The sequence below is a fragment of the Trichophyton benhamiae genome (assembly GCF_000151125.1).
Source record: "Trichophyton benhamiae CBS 112371 chromosome Unknown contig00075.49, whole genome shotgun sequence".
NCBI classification, from domain to species: domain Eukaryota; kingdom Fungi; phylum Ascomycota; class Eurotiomycetes; order Onygenales; family Arthrodermataceae; genus Trichophyton; species Trichophyton benhamiae.
In genome coordinates, this window is record NW_003315103.1 from 358,408 (window position 1) to 384,312 (window position 25,905).

A 25,905-nucleotide genomic window follows, 5' to 3' on the forward strand; every position below is an offset into this window, starting at 1 on the left:
ATTTACTATTGGGTGAAATATGGCTAATTTGTCATTGGATAATTATTTTCAACTTGCGTTTTTATTGGCAGAATCTCGCGTCGCTTTTGTTTGTTTGTTTTTCGCTCCTCGCCCAAAGATAAAAGAAAAAGAAAATCAACAAGAAAAGCAGAAGGAAAACACGCAAAGCAGGACATCTTGAACCGCCACCAAAGGACAAAAGACAGACAAGAAGATAGCAGAAAAAGACAATCAAGAGGCAGAGACCAGACCACAGACGAGAAAATACCGGGCAGTAACGCTGAAAAATGGAATAAATAGCGTTGTGCAGCGACATCAAATTCCCCGCCGTGTCTCGAGAGCTTGACTCCCCCCTTGATATTCTTCGAAAGATACACGAAACCCGCGTCGCTGATCTACTCGCTGCCACTTGTGAGCCAGTTATTAGCCGTGTGCAGTCGAATAGATATTCCAGTTGTACTGATACCCGGTCTCCGCGCTTGCGTTGATCTGGTGGAGGAAGATGGAGAACTACCAGAAGATAGAGAAGATTGGAGAGGGTATATCTGCTGCTATATCTAATACTAGAGGGACACGTTCACTGACTCATTTTATATAGGAACATACGGTGTTGTTTACAAAGCTCGAGATCTATCCAATCATGGCCGGATCGTTGCGCTAAAGAAGATTCGACTCGAGGCAGAAGATGAAGGCGTTCCGAGCACAGCAATTAGAGAAATATCCTTGCTTAAGGAGATGCACGACCCAAATATTGTCCGGCTATTTAATATTGTTCATGCAGACGGACATAAGCTCTATCTCGTCTTCGAGTTCCTCGACCTGGATCTAAAGAAATATATGGAAGCTCTGCCGGTGAGCGAGGGTGGCCGCGGAAAAGCCCTGCCGGATGGATCCCATGAGATGAGCAGGCTGGGTCTCGGTGAAGCCATGGTGAAGAAGTTCATGGCCCAGCTTGTGGAAGGAGTCCGATACTGCCACACCCATCGCGTGCTCCATCGAGATCTCAAACCTCAGAACTTGCTTATTGACCGGGAGGGTAACCTTAAAATTGCAGACTTTGGCCTTGCCAGGGCTTTTGGTGTTCCTTTAAGAACATATACACATGAGGTGAGTCCCTAGGGGTTTACTCAAAGATTTAATGGCCTATGTACTAAGAATTGACGGAATAGGTTGTCACCCTGTGGTATCGTGCCCCTGAAATTCTCCTGGGTGGCCGTCAGTATTCTACAGGTGTCGATATGTGGTCTATCGGTGCAATTTTCGCTGAGATGTGTACTCGACGACCTCTTTTCCCAGGTGATTCGGAAATTGATGAGATATTCAAGATATTTAAGTACGCTTAGCTTACTTGCCGATTAAATCTACTCATTCGACACTTAACTAATAATTTATATAGGTTACGTGGTACTCCTGACGAACGGATCTGGCCAGGCGTAACATCGTTCCCTGACTTTAAGACATCATTCCCAAAGTGGAAACGAGAAGATATTCGCAAGTTAGTGCCTGGTTTGGAAGAGAACGGCCTCGCGCTGCTAGATGCTATGCTTGAGTACGATCCCGCACGCCGCATATCAGCCAAGCAAGCATGTATCCACCCATACTTCCAGGCATGCAGCTCTGCATACTCAAGCCGCGGCCGAACTCCTGTCTACCAATGATTTACGAACTCCTATTCATTTACCTCCTCCCCTTGCTGTTCCACGTCTAGTCCTCCTTTGCCCTTGCTCCTAGCGTACCTCCGTCTATATTCTTAACAAGGAGGAAACAATATGTCCCATCTGCAAGATGCTCAACCTTCTAGATCTCAGACGAAGTATTGCTGCTGTAAATAATAATAATAGTAACCAGAGTAAATCGTCTCCTGCATATTTAATGTTGTCTTGGCGGCTGAAGCTTGACGCGATCATTTAGCTAACAACGCCGCAATAAATGGTCGACCAACTACCTAGGCCGGTAGTTAATTGAACAATTTGCGACTCCATCACATCATGGAGCGATGCGCCTATCAATCTCCACTGCTTCTTCTCCTCCGTTCAGCTACAAGAGGTATACCTGTTTAGGCTGGAGAATAGGTCGTTGTCTCTCCAGCGCGGCTGTTCCATTCCTTCGCGAAAATGCTGTACAGGTTCCTGTGGGAAGTAATGGGAACATCACCCTAACGTACGTACCGCATCCCCGTTGACTGTCAAAAGAATCAAAGATAGTCCAGCTAACGCATTTACACAGTATCCTGTCTCCTAAGGCGGAATCAAAGTCCAATAGCTCGAATCTCATACTCTACCTCCCTCCCGGCCCCCTTTTTGACCGGTCACAATACACCAAAGGCCATGGTTCTACGGGTACAACGAGTACATCAAACAGTTCCTCTGTTGCAAAGCAGAATACTTTCACATTGTTACCAGAAGAGAATCTGGCAGTAACTACTCTATGTACTACTGTGGTGGTGAAATACCGTCTTGGAAGAATACAAGTGGCCGGAATCCGAAAGACCTACAGGTATCCTACGCCAGTGCACGATACATTGGCTGGACTTGACTGGGCAAAGAATCAGTTTCAGCCAGATAATGTCTTTGTTTTTGGGAGACATATCGGTGGCTCGTTGGCGCTTATGTTGGCGCTAACCGAAGCTCGGGGACTCAAGGGTGTTGCAGCAGAAGAGCCAATATGCGATTGGGTTGGCTTAGACGATTACTGCATTACAGATATCGAAAAAGCAGGGCCTGATACGGAGAAGCCTGAGATAGAGCAACATAAAGAATCGGCACGGAAACGCGGCCGGAAGAAAAAGGAGCCTCTACCAACACCAGCGGACCTTGTACCTCTGCTTGATGCAAGGCGCCGACTCTTCCCTACCCCGGAGAAGTACTTTGATTCTTTCGCGTCTCCAACCCTTTTCCTCCGAACTTCAGGAAAATATATACCTTTGGTGTTTCCGCCTTATCTGACAGGGCCGGAGTATCCCACACCTGTTCTAAAACGGCAGCCCAAGACTGAAGCGGACGCGTTATACATGACGGATTTACTTACTTCGTCACCGTCGGAAAACTCAACGAGCACAGATGACAGAGAAAATATATCAGACAAGTCTCTCACGTCACTGATCAAACCTGTACGTAAACGAAAAGTGATATCGCGCTGGCCGCCCTCGGGACTGGATTATGGGCTGGAAGCTTATGAAGCGCAGAATCGATGGGTTAAACGGGAAGAAACTGTGCTCCCAGATGTTCGGATATTCGTCCGTGATGAAGATCTGTATGCAAAAGAGTTGGAAAATCAGGATAAGGCTACGAGTTTGGATAGCAGTATCAATACCCAGATGGAAGCTTTGAAGCTGGACGGTTATTCGAATGGCCAGGAAATGGGTCAGAATTCCCAATCAAAAGGCAAACCACGTGCGGCCACTCGATTCCGGGGATCTCTTCGAGACATAGGACCAATAAATGGTAATACTGTGCTAGCTCGCCAGGGACAAGAGATGGTTTCCCTCATGCGCAATGCTTGCTTTTGGGGCAGAAAAAGAGGAGCTGCTGAACGATGTGTGAAGCTGGTTCCAATCTTACCTCCCGATGCGGATCATATATCTAGTTCTTCCGACAATGAAGCTGCAGATTCTGCCCCTTATGAGGTAAGACCTGTTGAAGTGCAAGCTGGCCATCGCTTCATGGAGATCCTGCAGGAAAGTAAACAAGAGTAGCTGGCGAAAATATTTTAGGCACTTCAATAAGTACAATAATTCCTGCTTGGGTATCTAAATGCGATGGGTATATAAACAATAAATGCTGCTCCATATTTCCCCTGTAAATGCTCTAATTTTCAAAACATAGAACTCCGTTTCTTCGCAAGGGTATTAGGAGGAGCTCCGCTCTCTTTCTTCCGGAAGCCAAATATACTCCGTTTCTCCTTTAATTGCGATTGCTGTTGTTGAGGCTGTGGCCTTAGCCCCCCGGCTACAGATTGTGGTCTGGGTGGAGCAAACTGTACTCGCGGGTGTGGCGGAACCGGGTGATTTTGAGTCTGGCGAGGGGGCTGTGGTGGCCTAGGGTTGGCCTGCTGCTTCTGCTGCAGCTTCAGCACCTTACTTTCTTCCTTACCATAAATTTTCCGCAGTCGCTCGGTCTCCTTGTCAACTTGTGCTTGACGTTTTCTAGCCTCCTTTTCTTCGGCTTCAAGAAGCTTTTTAGTTTGTTTTTCAGCCTCCTTCTCCCTCTTGAGCCGAGCTCGTTTCTCGGCTTCAGATTGCTGTTTTAATGCATTGGCTTCAGCGTCTAGCTCCCATTGCGTGCGAGGGTCTGCAGGTGGGATGTTCTGACGAGGAGGTTGGGCGGGTCGCTGCTGTGATTGTTGAGGAAGTGGTTTTGCGGGCGGTTGAGACTTTGGTGGAGGACCAGAAACTGGAGGGTAGCCTGTTGAGCCGTTTAAAGGTCTTGAAGGTACTAGGGTGCTTGATTGTTTGTCAACTGGGCTTGTTGGGTTTGAAGGTGGATTAACTATGTTAAAAGCTTCCTTCATCGGGGCGAAGAATACATCCCGGATAACCATGGCTCCCAGCATGAGAACAATCTCCAAGCCTTTGTAGTCCTCCATCTCAACCCGGGAAAAGTTGGGCTCGTAAAGGGTGATCTCCTTTAATGCACTAAAGATGGCAACAGTGATATCTGGCTCACGGTTCTTCTTTGAGTTCCCACTAGGCCCGACAACTTTGCCAGACAAGTAACACCCAAGGTCTTTCGAGCCCATCCTACCGTCCTTTCTCCAGTTGAATCTTAATCGAGAGGTAGCGTCTGATGTTGCGGGTGTGGTAAGAGTCTTGTCAAGTTGTGACTTGGATGGTTCCCGAAACGTCTTCTGCGGCATCTCAAAGGCCCATGTGGCCGGTGTATTCCATGTCTTGGGCTTATGGCGGACTAGAACTTGTTGCTCGGGGTTGTATAATTGGATAATGAACTCGGTGGGCATGATAGGTTCTGGCGGTGGTTGTATCCCTCCATTTGCCCGGATAGCCTCTTGGGAAAATGTAGGATAAGTCCACTTGGGTATTATCAGGACCTCTCCATACAGTGCATCAGGACAGAAAGCATCGTATAGTGCAATAGCGTAACGATTTCGGGATGTCTGCAGTTCAGGGTCCAGGTGTCGGACGGTGTATGCTGGCTGCGGCTCTTTTCCATGTTGAGCAACGAACAAAGTCGAGTATGACTTGGGGTTCTCCGATGATGGCTTCACAAAAAATGCTAGAACGAGTCAGTGCTAGGTAAACAATACCAGGGTAAGGGTAACCAGGTTGATGAACGGTGAATGTTGCATACTAGGGAGGTTCTCATCAAGCATCCTGGCAGTCACGTTTCGACCAACCACGCTTACGGATAGTAGCGCTTAGCAGTCTATGGCAGTTTTTTGGTAAATAGATAAAGGTGGCTGTCTCCAGTAATATCCTCGATAGCGCGAATAACATATATATACCCATCCAGAGGCATACATCCGGCTCTCTATCGACTAGAAGTTGCTGCGGCCTGTAAGCTTCGTCTCAGCCTGCGTCACGCGGTTTAGTCAGCCAGCCGCATCCGTCTTGGCGCCCTGAGTTCTATTTTAAGCCACGCGAGCCACGCAATTTTATATCAAACGAAAGACGACGACGGTGACGAGGCAGCTTGGGTATTGGCATTGGGGCCGGCCTATGGGAGTGTTACGTGGCTTGCGTGTAGGGGTAGGGGTAGAAGAGAAAGCAACTGCAGGAGGTGACAGAGTTGGAAGAAGCTACGGGGCGGTTTTATGATTGAAGAGAAGAGTCAATAAAACTAGTCATTGTCATTATTTTGCATATCATAAGTGGAGTCTATCGCAGTAAAACTGTAGAACCCATAACATAAATCATACGATATCCGACATGAAAGTGGCCGAGATGATCACTGGAGAAGATGATCCTACAAGGAATGTTAGTATGACAATCCAACATCGGATTTGAAAGGCGACATACCCTGAAATGTTTCTGACTGTTTGCTCCCTTATTGATTTTCCATTCGTACTGTCGTCGAGATCGATCAGCTCGTCGACGTTCTCTCACCTCGGCTCCACGAACCTCCTTCTTCTGGCTCTCCGAAGCACCAATCATGCCCAAACCTCCGTTAGCCCTAGAGATAAGAGCACGGTTCTTGCTGGCATTATTAGACTGCTCATCCTCCTCTTCATCAGCGTCAGGACCGGCTTCTTCAATCATACGCTGTCTGGTCAAGCGTTCTTCCGGGGTAGGATAGTTGTGCAAGTTCTGGCGGAAATATTTGGCATTGGACCTGTGGCCTGCAGTGCGCCCAGTTGGCAGGTGGAGTTCACCATCATGTACAAACGCAGCATGGCCGTGCGAATGTGCATGCGAATGAAAGCCATCTATATTACGATGCTTGCGGGGATCAGTGTTTGAGTGATGGGAATGCCGTGAGAGTTTAGAGTATTGATGTGATCGATCATCAATGGGCTCAGCGCCAATCTCAGCCGAGTCGAGTGATGAAACTGAAGTATCTGTCTCCCAGCCATCATCCTGCGCTTCCTTCCCTTCCTCGCCCCCCTCCTCTCCCTCCACCTCTTCGTCATCTGAATAGGTGCTTGTGAAATCGTAGAACTGGCCAATCTCAATCTGTTCGTCCTCTGTTTCAAAGGCAATCATGCAATGGCCCTTGTCCCTCATGTGTGTCTGCACAGCCTCTGGCGTTGCCTTTAACTTATGGCAGTAAAGGCACTCACTGTTCTTGTAGATCTTTGCTTGTAGGTATTCAAGAAGACCTTCACCGTCAGTGAGATACTCTTGTTCAGGAATGAACATGCCATGGAACTTTCCCATATGCAAAACATTGAGTTTGACATTAGGCGACTTGTAGTTGCAGAAGAAACATTGGGCAAGCGATATCTCCGTTTTTTCTCCATCTTTCTCTATCCGGTCGGTGCTCGCCTGCTCTGTCTCTGTGGTGTGGCTGGGACGGCGCGGACGAACAGGTAGTGGATCATGGGCATCAATCTTCGTACCCTTGATCCCACTAATAATTTCGGAGAACTCTTGTTCACCGGGTTCAACGTCATGCTCGCCAGTTTCGCTGCGTTCGTTGATCGGATCTCCCATGGAGAATGTACCACTCATAACCGATGCCGTCTCGTCCTTTCCACCCTCTCTACGCAGCATGGCCTCTCGCTGCCGGTGTTTCTGGCTTCCTACATGGTTTTGGAATGCATTTTCGCTATAGTATGTCTTCTGACATGCAGCACAAGACTTTTCATAGGTGGCTTTGGCGGCAGCAGCGGAGTTGGATGCCTGGGCATTCAGCACCTTGTCGGTAAAGACCTCGGATGATATGGGGGGCAGAGTAGCAACACGACGCTTTAAATTGTATCGACTGTAGAAACACCTTGGGTTAGCCTTCGTCTGAGACTGTAGACACTAAATTTGCTAGCACTTACTGCCAGTCACTTCGCATATGGCCTCTCTGCGCTTCGCTACTGCGAAAGGCCACCTGGCAAGTGTTGCATGTGTATGGATGGGTCTCCATATTGCTTCACAACTGAAGTAAATATCCTCAAGAGTTGTCTTTGCTATTCTTTGGCTGTATCTGATATGGCGGGGTGGGAGGGCTGGTATAAAACTTCGACGAAGATCGTGTGGGTAACAGAGTGTCCAGGCTAACAAAGACAGCAGCTGAAAGCCCTTATATACAGCTGGTATTCCGTTCTGTCCCGCAAGGCTTCCTCCTCGATAGTCCCGGAGTTGCGGTTGATATCAAATTCGCATCTCCCGGCGTCGCTCTGCTTATCAAGCGACCTTTTTTTATTTGTGAGGCGAAAAAAACAGAAAGCCAAAAAAGTATGACGTTGTGCCGATCACTTTCCCCTTTTGGGGTTGGCTTGGACGCTTGGACGGGCCCGTCTTAATTTCGACCTTCGACGTCAAGAAAAAGAAACAACAACAGCCAACAAGCAGCAAAAGGCCGGGCGACAACGAACGATATATGAACGGGACACCAGCCGTGGAAGGATGCTAAGGCAGTGCAAATAGCTTGCTATAAGAGACGCTGCGACGGAACGGACGGACCCGGACATGTCATAACTCTTGCGCAGACAAGATGACGAGGCTGCAAGGGGCGGCGCATGGGAACTGCGCAGCAGAGAGGACGGCTTACCACCATGCTAGGTTGCCATCAGGGGCTCCGGAGGTGATCTCAAGGCATACAGTGAACGTCTTGGACCCTTCGAGAGTGCTGTCTTGGGCCAAAGAGGAGCGGCAGCGGACCTTTAACCATCTCGTCAAGAGGTGAGGAACCCTTGATCCTCCCCCCCCCCGCTCTCCTTCTTGCGATCACCCACATACCGTCCTTCTTACTTCTAAGTTGGATATCCGACTGCATATAAGAACTCATTGCTAACGCTTTACCGGAAATAATTACAGGTACAAAGCACAGCTGCTCTATGGTTGCCAGGAACCAAATTGCATGACCCCTACGTGCCTTAGTTTCCGTCGTCGAAACACCAAAGCCCCGCTGCGCAGGTTTACAGATCTCAGTGCTAGAACAGTTGCATGCTATTTAGCAAGCCAAGATGACGCGGAGTCGGGCCTCTGCCACTATCCGTCAGCAGCGGTGTCGACCTCACTTGCTCCGGACGTGGAACGTAAAACCCGGCAATCTTGTTCCTACGTTAACGCGGAATCCTCTCGCTCACAATCGCATCAAAGAAGCAACAGCGCCCTTGGGAATAGGCCAAGGAGGCCTTCCGGCTCACCTCCGACCACGCTAGATACAACGCCGGCAGTCCTAGAAAGCAGTTCGAAAACAAGAAAAGATCCAAAGTCGTTTACGCAGAATCTCTTTGACACCCTGTCATTACGAATGGTGGAATGGCTACCGCTTAAGCGAACGACATTCTACGGAGTGAAACCGGAGGATGAGGCGAGCCCTGCTCCAACTTCTTCATTGCTCGAGAACCAGCCCCCAAACAATAAGCGTCCCTCGCATAGTACTGCATCTGCTGACACAGGGAGCTCGGGCTCGAAATCAATTTCGTCATCTAATCAATCAACCCCTTCGGTGAATCATACCTCATCAACGCTTGAGGTCAAAGTCCCAGGCCATCCTGTGAAGCGCCTGTCACTCGAACCTTTGGAGTCACGGAAGCAATCCCAGCGCTCTTCTATAACTGACGAACGCTCGAAAAATCAACGAAAGCGATCCAAGAATGTATCAGTCAACAGTACACCCACGGCAGCCGCCAATACCTCACAATCTCTCCCATCCCCACCAGCTTTACGACACAGGTCCCAAAAACATCGCCGCATTGCCGATGGCACATCCAAGAGCAATGCGCACGTTTCATGGGGCGATCAAAGTACAGTTAGATGGCCTAAACCCGAGCCCAACGGTGACTCGCCCACAGAACCTACAATAGATACATTCTTCCCTCTTGACCAGCAAGGCTTAGCTCCCGAACTGAAAACGGAGGAGTCTGACGAGGGCCCCCCGGTACAGAGTCTTTCCCATCTCTCAGAAGAAATTGTCGATTCACTAGAGAAAATCATGTTCGAGACAGAGGACGATAAGCACGTGTGGAAATCTGAAATATCTCAACTGGAGTCAATGGGGTACTCTGAGCCATGGGAATGGAAATATGCTACTCATGAGCAAAGATTAGCATTTCCTTTCATTGCACAAAGCGTGTTCTACGTACTAGGAAACCCACGACAATTACTGCTTTCTTTTCGAAATAGCTCCGACGGCCGGCCTACGTCTTCACGATTAGATATCGACTCGTTGGATGGCACGTTTAGGAAACTGCACCGTATATGTCCTTGGGAAACCACCCTTCATAGTCTGTGGCTCAGCATGGAAAAGCTCTTTAACCCTCCCGCAGAACTTTCTCTACCCAGGATGCAACGCCGCCACTCCAAATCATCCAGTTTAACTACTCCTACATCCCCCAGATTTGAACACCTGGGGCCAAATGATTACATTACAGATTCCGATGCTGCCTCCATTACCGTTGTCGCACTGCTGGCCTTATCAAGCGCCATTCCTCACATGGACACACGGACATGGGAAGCTATCCGTCATATGAGAGCATCTGGGTCAGTAATGCCAGACAGCATGATGCGAACTTTTTCCAAGCTTCAAACGCAAACTATAATTGAAACATCCGACCGATTCGAACATGACCTAGCCCTACGATTGCTTAATAGGTTAGCACGCGTTATTTCGACCCGGCTTGCCCTCCACGAGGTCTCCAAAACAAAGGCGTCCCATGTCACTGACTTCACGAGCAATGATAAATGTGAGCTCATAGAGAAAGTTATTCTCATGCTCCAGCGGTTTCATAATCCTGAATCGAGTGGTAGTAGTAACAAGATATCACTACCCGGAGACAGAAAGACTACCATGCCCATGGTGGTGGTAGAGTGGTTGAGGAGTGTTCTCCTGAAAGAATGGGACGGCAAACCAGAGCTGTCAAAAGCCAGTGCAGCCGGAGGTGCCTTACAACTCCTAAGCTTCCTATACAGGGACCGGACCAAACTGGGGTTGTTACCAGAGGACTTCCATACGCCTTTTTTTGCGGACAGGCTAGATCCAATTGACATGCCTACCGAGTGGGTAGACCTGCTTTACAACAATCGAACAATGCATTTGCTTTCCTGTTCTTTCATATTCCCTCCGTCAGCATTGGTCACTTACTTCCGAGCAATAAACCATGCAACCATGTCCAAGTCATTTGAGAATGCGGTTATTGCCTCAAAGCATGTCACTTCTATGGCATTCTCTGGTACTATCTCTGTGGATGATAATCTTAGCTTACTTGCCAGGTTAAGGACAGGCCTCACCATGTTTTTTGTTATCAGCGTTCGACGAGACCATGCCTTGGAAGATGCCCTTAACCAACTATGGAGGCGAGAAAGGCGGGAGCTCCTACGGCCATTGAAAGTTCGCATGGGAATGGATGATGGTGAAGAAGGCGTGGACCAGGGGGGTGTTCAACAAGAGTTTTTTAGAATTGCCATGTTAGAAGCCATGAACCCAGCATTCGGGATGTTCACGGTTGATAGTCGGAGTGGCACGTACTACTTCCAACCTTGTTCCTTCGAGCCTCTCTACAAGTTCGAACTTTTGGGTCTTTTGGTATCTCTTGCTATTTACAACGGCGTGACTCTGCCGGTGGACTTCCCAATTGCGTTATATCGAAGACTTCTCGGACTCAAGGTGAAAACCACAGATCATATTCGAGTTGGTTGGCCTGAACTTGCCAAAGGTCTGGATGAATTATTGACCTGGGAAGACGGCGACGTGGGAGATATCTTTATGCGGACATATGAGTTTAGTTTCAGCGCGTTTGGAACTGTTATCACTGTTGACATGGAGAGAACCGATAAAAACGAGCCCTGGCCAGCTCCGGAGAGATATGCCCAGTGGGAAAAGACTAAACAAAAACTAAATGACCAGCGGGTCGCTACCAGGAGACTTAGTAACCAAAATGGTCCCGATGGAAGTAACAGTGTGTCCATGTTGAAGGAGTATTCCACTGATTCGCGGCAACACCCTCGAGATACACATGTCATTGGTATTTTAAAGGGCGCTCCCTCAAGGCTGCCACGACACCAAGTATCCACAGAACCACAACCGGGTGCTTCCACCGTGACGAATGCTAATCGTAAACAGTTCGTCAAAGACTATATTTTTTGGCTGACTGACAAGTCCGTTCGCCCACAGTATGAGGCATTCCAGCGGGGCTTTTTCACCTGCCTGGACCGCACTGCTTTGTCCATCTTCAATCCTGAGGCATTGAAAACAGTTCTCGAAGGTATCCAGGAGATTGATCTGGCAGAACTGCAAAGGCATGCTCGCTACGAGGGCGGATGGGATGGAAACCACCCGATAGTCAAAGGCTTTTGGCGCGTCGTCTTACGATACCCCCTTGAAAAACGGCGCCGACTTTTGGAATTCGTCACTGCCAGCGACCGAGTGCCAGTTAATGGAATAGGCAGCATCTTATTTGTCATCCAACGCAATGGTGTGGGTGATAGCGTATGTTACAATCCCTCCATATTAACGAAACTATCAAAAACTTTATGCTAACTTCGCTGATAGCGGCTACCAACTAGCTTAACTTGCTTTGGCCGACTTCTACTGCCTGAGTATACTTCTACGACGGTACTTGAAGAAAAACTAGAAAGAGCATTGAATAATGCCAGGGGATTTGGAGTTGCGTGATTCACACATACGTTGGGAATGTGGCAGTGGTTTTCTTGCCCATTTTGCATTTTTCGGAGTATTCTTCTCCACGTTTTCTTGTTTATAGCCTTGTTTATTCACCTTCTGTGATGCTCTTATGACTTACCTGCCTTTTGCATTCCTCTCGCTGTTTGTTATAGATGGCCTTTTGGTTGTTTAGATTTATGGATTGGTCAAAGTGGTTGGAGAGCTGCTCATCAATTCTTCCAGTTTGATAATTTTCGGGAACAAACTAACTAGTGAAACGTTACTTTTGATGGCGGAAGTAGTCACTATTGTTATAGAGTGGGACAAAACATTCTGCGTTCGCGGACTTCGCGCATCATCTAACTCTAGCCAGCGACCATTGTCCTATAATTACTGCCGTACTTTCTGTTCTTATTTTATGCTTTTTATATTGCAAAGACTTTGGCTTCATGGTTTGTTCCTGGCGCTGCCGTCGCCAAGGCAGGAAGCTTTGCCGAAGCTGACTAATAAACCTTACCTATTAATAGCAACTGTCCCGACGGCAAAATCCCCCCGGGGCTACCGCCGATATACCCGAAGCCGAAAGGGAAGGTGTGGCGACTGCGGCATAAAAGTCCAAATTGCATTCGAGTCAAATTTGGCATCTAAGGGGCGCTTGATAGAGAGAAGTCGTTGCTACGTTGTTTCAATTTGACATTCGTCTGTCCTGCGTTACCTAGAACGATTTTATTCTGTTCTTTTGCATCTGTTTTGCTCGCTTCCTTTGAAAGACGCAACAGAAATTACTCTCACAACCCCGCTCATATACGAACACCGGGGTAATAAGATGCCTCCAGTGCTTCACTGTGTCCGCCATGCGCAGGTTAGTAGAAATTATTCTCAGATGAAAATATATTCCATCCTAATCTCGTTGTACTAGGGCTTTCATAACCTCAGCGTGGAAAACCATGTCCTCCAGGACCCCTTGCTCACCCCGTTCGGCGAAGAGCAATGCCGTGCTCTCCGGGCAAACTTCCCCTATCACGCAGATATTGAATTAATAGTCGCCTCGCCTCTTCGCCGAACTATTTACACAGCCCTGCATTCTTTTGCAAATATCATCCAAGAAAAAGGGCTTACAGTCATTGCACTGCCTGAAATACAAGAAACGAGTGATGTTCCTTGTGATACTGGAAGCGACCTTGCCGATCTAAAGAAGGAGATCGAAACGAAAGGACTGCCAGTCGACCTATCCTTGGTCCCGGAAGACTGGAATGATAAGGTACGAGGATCCTCTAACCTTGTTTCAGGCAAAGAGCGTCAAAGCTAATGAGTTACTATATAGACAACAGAGAGGTGGTCAGCGAATGCTAAGTCTGTTACGGTACGTGCTCGTGAGGCCAGACAATGGCTGAAAGGCCGGCCAGAAAAGCACATTGCTGTGGTTTCCCATGGAGGTGTCCTCCACTACATCAGCGAAGATTGGCAAGACAGCACTCTTTACCAAGGTATGTAAGATCACGCTTCACACCCTTCCCTCATATAATGCTCCTCAACTGGCATAACTTTGAATTCCTTCCCTTGTTAAAATGTGCAAATAAAGTCACCAAAAAGCAACCAAGCCCGAATAATTATGCTAACGGTCGTCCTTCGCCCAAATGGCCAGGCACCGGCTGGGCCAACACTGAGTTCCGCACTTTTCACTTTACCGATTCCGCGGACACCGACGACTTGTATGGCAACAAGATTGATGGTGACAATGCAAGTATCAGAGAGACACCGGATTCGAGGAAGAGAAGGGGGAAGACAGTAGCCGAACCCCCATCCCGTGAAATGCAGAAGGAGTTTTTCCTCCAGGCTATTGCCGGTTGGGAGACTCAGGCGGCAGAAGCTTTGGCAGCAGATCGCACCACTGGGGAGAAGGAGAGAGCTATGGAGATCATGCAGAAGCAGCCTATCCCCACTGCTGAATAAACTGTCGGCTGGTATAGATGGGGATAAGTTACACTTTGCACTGGCAGGAAGCGTTCATTTTTTTCTATAGATATTTTCTACTAGACGAGCGCAACCTAGAATTCTCTTTGTAGATAGTTTAATTCGTAGATTTACAATACAGCTACTAGGTTATGTGTTAGAAGCTGAAACGCCCGGAGAGGATAAATATATTGGCAATTCTATAAATGCATCGTCCCTAGCTATCGAGCACATGGTGAACGGAAGTGATAGGAAGGCAGGATTGATTAATAGCAAATTAGAATAATTAAGCCCTGAAAAATGGATGCTCTGTGGATATTTAACATGAGTAACAGGACGACTGATATACAGACGACGGCATGCTTCAAACGGATGTATTCATCTTGCAAAGAAAACAAGAAACTTAGTAAACCCAGCTATTAGTAAAAGAAAAAAAGAAAAAAAACCATTTCAATCCACATCAATAAAACAAGCAATGGTAACATGAATAAAAAAAAACTTGGAAACGGAATTATGTCTCGTTAATCTAGAAGGTGTTGCGATTCGTCATTCTGATCGTCATATTTTGATGATCCGGTAGGTTTTCTTTTGCGTCTTCGCTTCTTTTTACCAGAAGCACTATTTGATCCATTGGATTGATGAGTCGATTGCTCGCTGGTGGTATGTTCCAGATCGGCAGATTCCTTGGTATCACTTGTTTGAGAGGAGGATGAGGGACGAACGCTTTGATTACTGTCGCATTCTGAGAGGTTGCGGTCGCTTGTTTGTAAGACGACTTTGCGGATGCCGTGGATGTCAACGACTTGTTCGGTTATGCTGCCACTTCTTGTAGGGCCGCGAGGGTGGAATATTGTGGATGACGATGGTGTATCTGAATTGGCACTCGGTGAACGAGTTCCATTTTTGGATGATGGAGAAGGACCATGTATAGTGGGCAGTGAGTCGGTAGTTGTATTTGTTGTGTTCGGTATTTGAGACGGTGATGACGTGCGAGGGACTGATGCATCACCTTGTTTGATATTTGGTTCCGTAGTGGAATGAGGTAGATAAAGTGGACGGTTAGATTGGTCTGTTGTAGTACCATATGATGTTGGCTCCCTGGGGTTGACTGCACGTTCACTTGTAGATTTTACCAAGAGACTGTCTGATTCAGATGGTTGGACGTCTGAGTGTGGATGATAATCATAGGAGTCGCGGGCGCTCAGAGCTTGGGAAGACCTCGAAGGTGAGATTCCACCTCGTTTTATTTTGACCGCATTGTAACGGGTTTGGCGAGGACGGCTTGCTAAGTTTGATGGTCCGAGATGTTTGAGTTGCTCTTTAATCTCTGCCGTGGCGCCTCTATGGATAATTGGTTTGCTAGAACCATCAGGTTTGTCGACGACGGGTGTTTGCCGTAAGTAAAATGTGGGTGGTGGAGGAGAACCGACATGAGTAGCGTTTTTTGATAGTTGAGTATGTTCATTTTGTTGTTCGCTGTCAGTAGTACGGGTGGTAGTGAGGGTTTCTACTCCGATATCGTGAGCAGAGGGAGGTACTTCGACGAAATGTCCTTTTGGAAAGTTGAATTTGGGTGCTGGAGCCATACGGCGAATTGCTTTGTGAACGTCGATAAAGACATCAGATTCGTCGATAATTTCTTCACCAATGAGCTCCTCAATAACATCTTCGAGTGTAACGACGCCGAGAGAGCCATGATCTTCACCCGGGTAATCGGAGACTAGGACCATATGAGCTTTGCCTTCTTGGAAAAAGTTAACAATGTCAAGACAGCTTGTTTCTGCTCTGGTCTCTGGAAGGGTGGCAAGGGCAAAGTCTCGGACTCTTTTGCAATCTTCGGGATCATATGTGATCAGCATCTTGACCAGAAGCATGCCAACAAAGTTTTGGGGGTTATCTGGAGCATGGATTGGGATGCGGGAGTATCCTTGGGAGAGGATAAGGTCCATCATTTTTTCGTCGAGAACAGTGTCGGCCGACATGATAAAGACGTCTTCCATTGGGATCATGATGCTGCCAACGGATTTTTCCTTGAGGTCCAGAACGGCGCTGATAATAGTAACCTCATCCGAGTTCAGCTGGTCACCAGCTGTGCCGAGATTCTTGTGTAGCGTAACGAGGGTCTTCAATCCAGCTTTCTTATAAAAAGTCCCATGATCTTCACCGAGGAGTCTGTCGAGAAGCTTTGCGATAGGGTACGAGAGGGGAGAGGTGATGTACATCAGGCAGAGGACAGCGGATGCCATCCAAGCTCCAATCGGCAGCCCATAGCGCACACAGATCGACTGGGGGACAACTTCTCCGAAGATGACTGCAGGTCTAGCGTCAGCATATTCTGTATTGGCTGCATTGCAGCAGTCACACAAGGAGGCAAAGGACACCTACCAATCAATGCGGTACTGCCGACGACAGCAGGCCAACCACCACCGAGAGACCGATCCAAGACGATGGGAAGTGTTTCATTCACGACGACGTTACTCAGTAAAAGTGTGACAAGCACCCAATGTTTTCCCTTTTTCAACAGGTCAAGGACCTTTGCAGCTTGTTTTCTCTCTGCTCCTTCGCCAGACGTCTGAATAACTTGGAGATAGATTTCATCCTGGAATAAGTATGACAGTTAGCATCGAGCGTCAATGACAAAGGTGAAAACTGCTCCTTTCAGGCTGTCGATAGAGTAAATACTAACCTGGCCCATCAGCGCGATAGTAAGTCCGGCAAAGGCACCGCCGCTGAGGACGAGCGCCGCAGCAATGCTGAGGTAGAGCCATAGACTGAACTCATCTGGAGGCTTTGGAACATGAGCGAGTTTCTCAACGGCCGAGGATGTCAGCGGCGCGGCATAGAGGAGAGGTAATCGAGACAGCGAGCATAAGACGAGCTTGGTCAAGGCAAGACCAGCGGGCAATCCACCACCACCACGAGTCAGAGTCATTTAAAGTGGTCAGGCCAATCGAAATAGCTGTCTGTGTCTGTCTGTCTGTATGCGGTGATATCCACGGTAGGTCGGCGAGGGTTCGTATTATGCCTGTCAATGCGGATAGCCGAATGCAGGGTAGTTTAAATATCAACTGAGACTGTCAAGGGCGTCCTCTTCTCAACAAGACATCAAATGGGTGAGGTCGGAGCGAGCTGTCTTCAAGATTCTGATGGGGATGGAGGAAGAGCTGATGCTTGAGAGGGCGTCCGCTTGGTGCAGTCCAGGGTTAAATAATAAGTTAGATTGATGCGGCCAGGGAAGAACGACGGGCGGACTTGGCTGGACTTCGCGTTTCGTCTTGCTTCTGCTTGTTTGCTTGCTTTTCTTCTGCTGCGTCTTCGCTTTTTTCTTTTCTTTTCTTTGCTTTTCTTGCATCAGATTTTGTTTCGAATCTCGCGATGCTGGCAGAAGTGCTTAGTCATTGCTGGGTAGTTTCAAAGCAGTGGCTGAGTCAGCGCGGAAGCTAAAGTGGACGTCAGGTCAACTTTTGCTGGCAAAAGTCGATGTTGATATGTTGAATATCGACGCCGAAGACGCTGTGCTGGAAGGGTCGCGTTAGCGGCACAGGATCTCTCACATCTCATGCCGCTGTCCATGTCGTTTGTCTGTCCGTGTGCCCGTCATCTTTCCCTGGTCGTTCCCGTCGAATGTCCCGGAGGAACTTACAGTGGCAACTCGACGGGACAAGGTAGGAAATCAAAGAGCTTGGATCTATCTGTCGATCTGGATGGTTAATATGCTGGCTGCAGGCGAAGATCTGTCGAGTCATTCTTTCATGGAGGCCTGTGCTCTTGATTATTTCCTTGTCCCGGGGTATCTCGGCGAGCAGCGCCTCAGTCTTTGGTTATCATCGCGGGGTAAATGTGAGGTTAGGTAGGTAAACTGGCGGCGATGTGTGTATGAGGGTGGACCAAAAGACTTTGTATCAATCGAAGGCGCTGCTCAGCGACGAGGGTCTCTCTGTCTCCAGTGTATAGGCGGGAGTCGAATGCTGGGTATCGCAGCTTGCATCTACATGCGAAGCTGTATGGGTGAATCGACGACTGGAAAACAGGTAGACCTGAGTTGCCAAAGTACAGTTGTTGCTGAAGGCTAAGTGTGCGTCTGTACGCTGGTGATATTTTTTGGAAGGAGAGTCACTTGCCTTTATACCACAGAAAGATATCCATACATTGGCTTCGTCACAACCATGCATGTATTTGTGGTATATCTTGCTGCAACTTCTGCACTATCATGTAAGTTCCTGGTATCAAGAAGAAGGATAAGGTCCAGATCTCGTGCTGATGCATCCGGTGATGCAAAATTGGCAAGCCAACACGAGACCGATAAAGAGAATTGATCAGGGTCGCCAAAATTGTCGATGTCGCCTTTGCTCTACGTCTCCAGGGGAAAGGGGAACAACTTCTCATCACCCAGAGTCCGAAGACTCGGGCAAAGCAGAAGGAGACCCTGCTGGTGGCTGGAGGCGGTGATTGTCTGGTTGGCAAGAGCAAAAATGGGTGGTGAAGGTGAAGGCGAGGCGGTATCCGTGATTAATTGTCGTTGGCAGTCTCTTTACCGGGGCTCTTGGGGTGAGGACTCCGCCGAGTTCAGGAAGAGGCTGGAGGAGGTTGAGAAGCACCAGAGGCAGCCGGCTTCTCGCGCGACTCCTCATTAGTTGGCTGTGGTGCTCCTCGGGGAATTGGCTGGCCTCCTTGGGTTGCTTGTCCCTCTTGCTGAACCCGGCGGCGCAGTTTCTCGATGGTGTTGGCGTTTTTGAGAACCTGCGCTCTCTGGACATTGTAGTCCTTTGTGGTCTGCTCGAGCTTCTGTTTGCTCTGCTCGAGCTCCTGAGAGAGAGCGTCCTTGCTCTCCTTGAGCCTCTGGATTTCCTTATCCTTTTTCTGGATAAGTTTCTCCTGTCTTTGGATCTCCTTATCCTTCTTCTCGATATCTTCGTCCCGTTCTTCAAGGAACGCTTGATACATGGACTCTGTCACGTCGACTTTAGAGTCCTTGTCCTGGATGGCTTCGCTTTGGCTGCGCAGCTTTTCCTCCAGTGCGGCAATTTGGCCGTCCTTCTCCCGCGCCTTGCCCCAGAAACTTTCAACAACGGCGGTCTGGTCCGCAAGTCGCTGCTTGAGGTCAGCCACGTATGCTTCGTGCTGTTTCTCGAAGTCAGCGACTTCGGCATCCCGCTCGTTGTTTTCCATTTCCAGAGCGGCAATCGTTCGAAGTTGGACCTCGTTGCGCTCCTTCAGTTGGCTGACAGCTTTCTGCTCAGCCTCCAGAGCCATGGCCGCATCGTCCATGGCGCGTTCCTTAGCGGACAGCTGCTCGCGGCATTTCGAGTTCCCGGCGATGAGGTTGCGTCTCTGGCGGCGTGCTTGCTGGAGTTGGCGTCTGAGCAGCGCCGCCAGGCGTTTGTCGGAACGCAGGGCCTCATGGTGGTAGTGGTGGTGGTGGTACTCGGTTGGCTGTGGCCGGGAATCGACCATCATCACGGAAGCCTCGGCGACTGGTGCCTCCAACCCCTGGACGGGAGTGGTGACAACCGGTGCTTCGGCTGGCGTGACAATGGTTGCCGCAACAAGCTGTTGGGCCGCTTGTTCTTGAAGTTGCAGGGATTGTGCAGCAACCTGCTCCTGCAGAGCGTTGTTGGATGATACGAGAGCTGCTATTTGCTGCTGCAGGTTCGTCATCCTGGCCTCATTGGTGTTTTGCAGCTCTCTTTGCTGGGCCAGGAGTGACTCAAGGTTGGCACATTCCTCTTGCGTGGTCAACAGAGACTGGTTCTTGGTCATCAGTTCGTAGGCCAAGTCGTAGGTCTCAGCCTGGAGGCGAGTGACAGTCGTGGTTGAAGTGCTGTTGACACGCTCGAGGTCCCTGATACGGGACGCCATCTGGTCCATCACAGCGAGGTTGTTGTCGGCGTCAGTGCTGGTGGCGGCATCCTTGGTCGTGCTGACGGTGGTCTGGTCGGCGCTGTGATGGGTGCCAGATGGCCGGGATTCGACGGGTGTTCCAACTTCGTTGGCAACGGTATCGCCATTGTCTGTCGTTGGGGCGGAGGTTAGGGTGTCGAGCCAGGCGACACTGATGCTGTCACGCTGGATTTCGATGAAGGCCCATTCCGCAATGAAAAAGATGGCAACGACAGCCAATACCGTGGTAAAGGCAACGAGTTGGAACATCTCCCAGTTCTATATACCCCATTAGCATATATTTTTCATGTTGGGTATTCAGGGGACTGCTCAGGGGCTACTTACATAGAGCTGGGTCTCTACAAATTCCTCCCACCATTCCGCGAGTTCGAATCCGGCGAGCTCTCCCTCGCAAAAGAGACGTCGGAAAGCGACATCGCGTTGCCCAGAGTACGGGACCGGAACGCCTAGGTATTCAAGATTGTGGCATCTTGGGGACTGCGCACCGGTGTTGTCCATGAATACGCCAAGCATTCCGGACCCGTAGGCAAGCAATGATGGAGCTGCAATTAAGCAGCCTACCATAACCGCGGACGGAAGCTATATACCAATTAGAATTATGCCTGTTCAATTTGGTAATTGCAAAGGGCAGGATGAGATATCAAAACATGCAAGAATGAGGGAGAGAAGGGGGTAACTCACGAGAACCGCGACGACGACTGGCACATCCTGATGGATGGCAAGGTCGGCGTATATGCGGTCGGCCCATTGAGGACGGATCAGCGACAGCGTCATGTCGAAGGTAGTCCCCAGAGCGAGGAGTACCAACCCCAGCAGGTCTCCCTTGACGAGTGCGTGCCAGAATGGCGAGCCCGTGATGCCACGGATGACACCACGGGAGGCACGCACAAGCAGGTCGACGGTGCTGGAACCGCTGCACATGGCGTATGCAGCGAGGACGAGGGCGCTGAAAACCGTTGGGCAGATTGTCGCATAGTCCACGAGCGAGCCCGAGAACAGAGGGTTGTCCCAGACCAGGAACAGGAGGTCGTTGTCAACGTCGGCGGCAAGCTCGACGCTTTCGACGATGGTAGCGAGCAGGGACCACGCTACCATCGTGACCAGCACACACAAGATGGCCAGGGGAGACATCTTGTATGGCATTGCTGTTGGATGATTGACTGGCTGGATGGCTGAAAAGGGGGTAGTTCGTTGAGAGAGCGGGACTACGAAAAGAAGAACGAACGGGATCAAACTTCTTTCTTCTCAAGACTCGGTAGTCTCTGGCACTGTCGAACAGGGAACTACGACCTCGACGTCTTGATATCAGGAAGATACAAGCGCGTGAGGGAGCTGCTCAAGTTGGAACAGTGGGGTTTTGGCTGTCGAGAGTAAGGAGTCGAGGCAAACGGGGGTCGACGACACAGGAAACAGTCGAAGACGCGCACGAAAACGCGAAGAGAGAGTCGACTAGGGTCGACTCTTGGTTGGCAGGGCTCTTCAGCGAGCTTTCGTGGAGGAGAAGTCTTTTGTTGATTCGATATCAAGTGGGAGAGGTTTGATATCGAGCGAGGAGAGAAAAGGGGCTACGACTTGATAGCTTTTGAGGGCGTCTCAAGGAGCACAGGAGGAGGCGTGAGGGTGTAAAAGTTGTCGATATGGCCGAGATGGTCGATATGATCGTGGCTGTGATGGTAAAGAGAGGTGACAAAAGACTTGCTCGGAGAAGAAGAAGAAGAAAAGGAGAGAGGAAAGGGGGGTGGGAGGTAGAGAGGAGAGATATTTATACCCAGCTTGGTGATCTGGCGAGGACAGTGACTGTTGCGCTAGCAACGCAGGAAACAAAGAAAGAATTTTCACTTCTCTCACTTTGTGTCTGTGGAAGAGCGTGATTAGCGAGAGCAGGACAGGCTGCTAGCGCAGGACATCAGACAGGACAGGACAGCAAGTGAGATTTGGCAGCAGGACACGCTGATGCCATGGCTACGAGGCTACGAGGCTACGACGGTGACATTCCTTGATGTGGTACGGTGATCTGATCCAGTTGATCTGACCTAGTTGACTTGATCTAGTTAATTTGATTTGGTTGATCTGATGTAGTTGATCTGATCTGGATGTCGATTTGATATTTGATGGGGCTTTGGTTTGTTGATATCAAACGCCCACAAAGCTGATGACAGTGAAGCGAGACAAAGACGCGCTAGCCAAACAAACAAAGGCTTAGTTACCTAGACAATGGCTTTGTAGTGAGTAATATGAGAAGAACAGCTTTGACAGCATCTAACGCTCGTATATTTCTTATAATCTAGGTCAAAGTCTATACATCTGCCATCTTGTCCTTCTGGCAAGATCATGGCTAAGTATCCAACAGTTCTCTGACGATGTATACATTGCAACATGTAGGGCGTAATAAGAAGCAAAAATAGGTTCTTTTAGAGCAAACAGAAAATGGGAGGGAATGGAAGATAAGGAACTATGCGTGGCATAAAACATGCTGCCAACTGCACCTGCGCTTGGGCAAGCATCTTGTCATTGAAGATAGATGACTCTATACTGCTAGGGGCCTTTCTGAAATGTCACTGGGCAAACATCAAGGAGAAAGGAGGTGCCCCCCAGTATCCAAGAGGAAAAGGGGGATGGAGTGACGTCTGGAATTCGGGATTGATATGATCATGTGATTTGGATAGTCACGTGACACGGGAAAGGGGAAGTTAAGGGGAGGAAAGCAAAGGATGTCGAAGTTATTGTGCCGACGACATAGAGGCAATCGAAAGTGGTGATGGGAGGGCTAGAATCAGTAGTGGAGGGCCTCCTTGATGGCGTCGTAGATTCCTACAGAAATCAAAGGTTAGCATGACATGGAAGGTATAGTTTATGATGTAGCTAAAGCAACATTGCTACTATAGAGAAGCTTACTGGTAACGTCTGGCATGTTGAAACGCTCGTAGATAAGTCCTGTGTGGATATCCCAGCCGGTGACACGCTTGACAGGAGCCTCGAGACTCAAGAAAGCGCCTTCCTGGATACTGGCAGCTACCTCGGCACCGACACCTCCGTTCATCATGGACTCGTGCACGACGATAGCACGACCGGTCTTACGCACACTGTTGAGCACTGTCTCACGGTCCCAGGGGTAGACGCAACGGAGGTCGATGAGCTCAACGGTTGCGCCCTTGAAGTCCTTTTCAGCCGCAGCAATGGCTTGGCTGCAGAGATAAAGTGGCTGGCCGTAGGAGATGACAGTAACGTCAGCTCCCTGCTTAATAACGTCCGCCTTGTCAATAGGCAAAGTATACGACTCAGTTGGGACATGCTCGACTGCAGCACGGTACAGAATCTTGGGCTCCATGAAGATGACCGGGTCGTTGCAGTGCAGGATAGCATTGAGCAGGAGACCCTTGGCCTGCGTGGGGGAACGAGGAATGACAACACGCATGCCGGGAACATGGGTAAAGAGGGCCTCGGGCGACTGCGAGTGGTACAGAGCACCGTGGCCAACACCACCGCACGGCATTCGGATGACGAGCCCACCAACATGGCCGCCGGTGCTGCCCTCACGGTATCTGAATTTGGCCGCCTCGTTGACGATCTGGTCAAAAGCCGGGAAGACGTAATCCGCAAACTGAATCTCGGCTACAGGCTTGAGGCCTTCAGCAGCGGCTCCAATGCCAAACCCGACAATTCCTTGCTCTGTCAGCGGTGTGTTGAAGACTCGCTCGGATCCGAACTCGGTCTGCAGGTCGACAGAGCAGCGGAAGACACCACCAAATGCAACATCTTCGCCGAACAGCAACACTCGCTCGTCAGCAGCCAGGGCAGTCCGCAGAGCCGAGTTGATGGACTGGTACAGGTTCAGGCGCTTGGTGGGAGCGTTGGCCGGCAGCTCTTTGTTCGAGGCGAGAGAAGAGGGAGCGTGGTGCAGCAGCGGCGTGGCTGCGTAGTTGACGGGCACATTCATCGTCGCCCCGGGGGCGTGGGACGAGTATAGACGGGCATTGCCTGGCTGTGCTCTTGACAGGAGCCGTCTCACGGCTGTTCGGGACGCCATGCCGAATCTCTATCTGGTCTCTGCTTAGACGGCGTATCTGTCGACTGTCCGTCCGTCCGTCCGTGCTGCGTCTGTGGCGGGCGTCTGCCTGGGTATAGCTCAATTGGCGGCCAGCAGTGAGGTCGGCGTCTGCAGCGGCAAGCTCAAGGTGTTGTTGTTGTCGTCGTTGCTGGTGGAAGTCGTGGAAGTTGAAATGTCGAGAAGTCGCTTTTTTGCCCGTTTCGGCTGCGGCGCTGGGAAAGGCGGGACTCGCAGACCGACGTTAGCCGGCGTCACGTGGCCGACGTGATCACCTGATTGACCACGGAAGAATCTTGATCCATTTGATTATATAAGATGATTATTTAATCACATTGACGGGACCTGGAGAGTGTCCATCACGTGCTAAAGCCAGCAAGCCCAGCTCCGACTTCAACTTCGACTTCAATTTCGACTTCGACTTCAACGTCGTCAACAGCCGCTTCAGCTTTGAATTGACAGGTTGATAACCTACGATTGAATAGAATAAAGCTGAAAGCTGCCAGGATACTGATTCTATCATTCAACAAACGACAAAGTGTGTAGGATACATATAAGAGAAGATGTCATGACTGAGCGGACTGCTCCTTCATGTAGGCATCCACAGAGCGCTTGATCGCCTCCTGCATGCCCACCAGCGGACGATAGCCCAGCCGGGTCTTGATCTTCGAAATGTCGAATGTTCGCGTCATGGACAGGTAGCGAACCATCTTGCGGTTGAGCCTCGACTCTCTCCTGCCTAGGCTGATGGCCCAGACAGTCCACTCAACCATGACAACAACGGCAAAGAAGAGGGCTGCTGGGACCTGCCAGATCTCCTCTCGTTTGGTCGGATAGCCAGCTGCATCGCCCACAGCATAAACAAACTCCCAGAATGATATATGCTCGTCGTTGGTCACCACAAAGACCTCCCCGTCAACCCGCTTGCCGGCCGGTGGTGGTGGCGCAGCCGGATCAATCTCGACCAGCGCCTTGGCGGCTAGAATATGGGCGTAGGCACAGTTGCCTAGATACGTAAAATCAAACAGGTTCTTCCCGTCACCGACTCTGACCTTGTTGCGCCCGGTCTTTGCGTTATTGACCATTTGAGGGATTGTCAGAGTGTCCCCTTCGCCGAAAAGCGTTGTGCCTCGCAGGATTACCGTCAGCAAACCATTTGTCCTGTTCGCTGCAACTATCATCTCCTCTGCCAGTGCTTTGGTGTGCGAGTAGAACTCTGGCTGTTCTGGATAAAAGACTCTGGGTAGGTCTTCGGTGGCCTCTATGATGTCGGAAAAGCCATTGTGGATAACGGAGGAGCTGGATGTGTAGACCAAAGCTCTAACGGACTGCACCTCCTCGATGGCATCTAGTAGATATCGGTTGCCCTCGACGTTTATCTTCTCGTAGAGACGCTGGGTATTCTTCTGCTGCATAAGCAGAGGCGAGGCTGAGTGGAAGATGGTACGAGGCTTGACCTGTTGCAAGGCTTTCTGGATGTCTTCCTTGTTGCCTATGCTTCCCTTGATGTACTTGGATCCCTCCACGATGTTTCTCTTCGTCTCAATGTCAAACACTGTCACGTCTGATGCGTCTCCTTTCTCCAGCAGCTGTTTAACGATGGTATGTCCCAACCCGCCACATCCTCCTATCACCAGAACTGGATCCATCATAATGACTCAATAACTTTTGTCGATGGTATTTACGACCTGAAGTAATATGATGATGTTTCATTAAGGCTATCGACCAACAACAGGCGGGCGGGCTGTGTATTTATAGTTGGCTAACAAACGGACAAAGAATCCAGGACCC

The 25,905-nt window shown here is 49.6% G+C and overlaps 10 protein-coding genes across 10 annotated transcripts; 4 read left to right on the forward strand and 6 right to left on the reverse strand.

The window, feature by feature from the left end:
- Nucleotides 1-502: 502 nt before the first annotated feature.
- On the forward strand, nt 503-1,658 carry ARB_07973 (uncharacterized protein; the record flags this gene model as incomplete). The annotated part of the gene is made up of 4 exons (XM_003013815.1): nt 503-539; nt 599-1,107; nt 1,170-1,333; nt 1,397-1,658. The coding sequence occupies 4 exons, from the start codon at nt 503-505 to the stop codon at nt 1,656-1,658; spliced, it is 972 nt and encodes a 323-aa protein (XP_003013861.1).
- Nucleotides 1,659-1,996: 338 nt separating this feature from the next.
- Nucleotides 1,997-3,694, forward strand: ARB_07974 (uncharacterized protein; the record flags this gene model as incomplete). Its single annotated transcript, XM_003013816.1, has 2 exons — nt 1,997-2,160; nt 2,227-3,694. The coding sequence occupies 2 exons, from the start codon at nt 1,997-1,999 to the stop codon at nt 3,692-3,694; spliced, it is 1,632 nt and encodes a 543-aa protein (XP_003013862.1).
- Nucleotides 3,695-3,813: 119 nt separating this feature from the next.
- Nucleotides 3,814-5,328, reverse strand: ARB_07975 (uncharacterized protein; the record flags this gene model as incomplete). Its single annotated transcript, XM_003013817.1, has 2 exons — nt 3,814-5,231; nt 5,307-5,328. 2 exons carry the CDS (start codon nt 5,326-5,328, stop codon nt 3,814-3,816), a joined length of 1,440 nt encoding a protein of 479 aa, XP_003013863.1.
- A 575-nt stretch (nt 5,329-5,903) lies between these two features.
- On the reverse strand, nt 5,904-7,532 carry ARB_07976 (C2H2 finger domain protein, putative; the record flags this gene model as incomplete). The annotated part of the gene is made up of 3 exons (XM_003013818.1): nt 5,904-5,921; nt 5,975-7,379; nt 7,444-7,532. The coding sequence occupies 3 exons, from the start codon at nt 7,530-7,532 to the stop codon at nt 5,904-5,906; spliced, it is 1,512 nt and encodes a 503-aa protein (XP_003013864.1).
- A 1,332-nt stretch (nt 7,533-8,864) lies between these two features.
- Nucleotides 8,865-12,092, forward strand: ARB_07977 (HECT domain protein; the record flags this gene model as incomplete). The annotated part of the gene is made up of 1 exon (XM_003013819.1): nt 8,865-12,092. The coding sequence occupies one exon, from the start codon at nt 8,865-8,867 to the stop codon at nt 12,090-12,092; it is 3,228 nt and encodes a 1,075-aa protein (XP_003013865.1).
- A 949-nt stretch (nt 12,093-13,041) lies between these two features.
- ARB_07978 (uncharacterized protein) lies at nt 13,042-14,168 on the forward strand (the record flags this gene model as incomplete). The annotated part of the gene is made up of 4 exons (XM_003013820.1): nt 13,042-13,077; nt 13,135-13,476; nt 13,540-13,702; nt 13,798-14,168. The coding sequence occupies 4 exons, from the start codon at nt 13,042-13,044 to the stop codon at nt 14,166-14,168; spliced, it is 912 nt and encodes a 303-aa protein (XP_003013866.1).
- A 521-nt stretch (nt 14,169-14,689) lies between these two features.
- ARB_07979 (uncharacterized protein) lies at nt 14,690-17,100 on the reverse strand (the record flags this gene model as incomplete). The annotated part of the gene is made up of 3 exons (XM_003013821.1): nt 14,690-16,479; nt 16,554-16,767; nt 16,855-17,100. 3 exons carry the CDS (start codon nt 17,098-17,100, stop codon nt 14,690-14,692), a joined length of 2,250 nt encoding a protein of 749 aa, XP_003013867.1.
- A 1,634-nt stretch (nt 17,101-18,734) lies between these two features.
- Nucleotides 18,735-21,200, reverse strand: ARB_07980 (uncharacterized protein; the record flags this gene model as incomplete). Its single annotated transcript, XM_003013822.1, has 3 exons — nt 18,735-20,327; nt 20,394-20,648; nt 20,751-21,200. The coding sequence occupies 3 exons, from the start codon at nt 21,198-21,200 to the stop codon at nt 18,735-18,737; spliced, it is 2,298 nt and encodes a 765-aa protein (XP_003013868.1).
- Nucleotides 21,201-22,920: 1,720 nt separating this feature from the next.
- Nucleotides 22,921-24,006, reverse strand: ARB_07981 (uncharacterized protein; the record flags this gene model as incomplete). Its single annotated transcript, XM_003013823.1, has 1 exon — nt 22,921-24,006. One exon carries the CDS (start codon nt 24,004-24,006, stop codon nt 22,921-22,923), a length of 1,086 nt encoding a protein of 361 aa, XP_003013869.1.
- Nucleotides 24,007-24,680: 674 nt separating this feature from the next.
- On the reverse strand, nt 24,681-25,763 carry ARB_07982 (3-beta hydroxysteroid dehydrogenase/isomerase family protein, putative; the record flags this gene model as incomplete). The annotated part of the gene is made up of 1 exon (XM_003013824.1): nt 24,681-25,763. The coding sequence occupies one exon, from the start codon at nt 25,761-25,763 to the stop codon at nt 24,681-24,683; it is 1,083 nt and encodes a 360-aa protein (XP_003013870.1).
- Nucleotides 25,764-25,905: the final 142 nt, after the last annotated feature.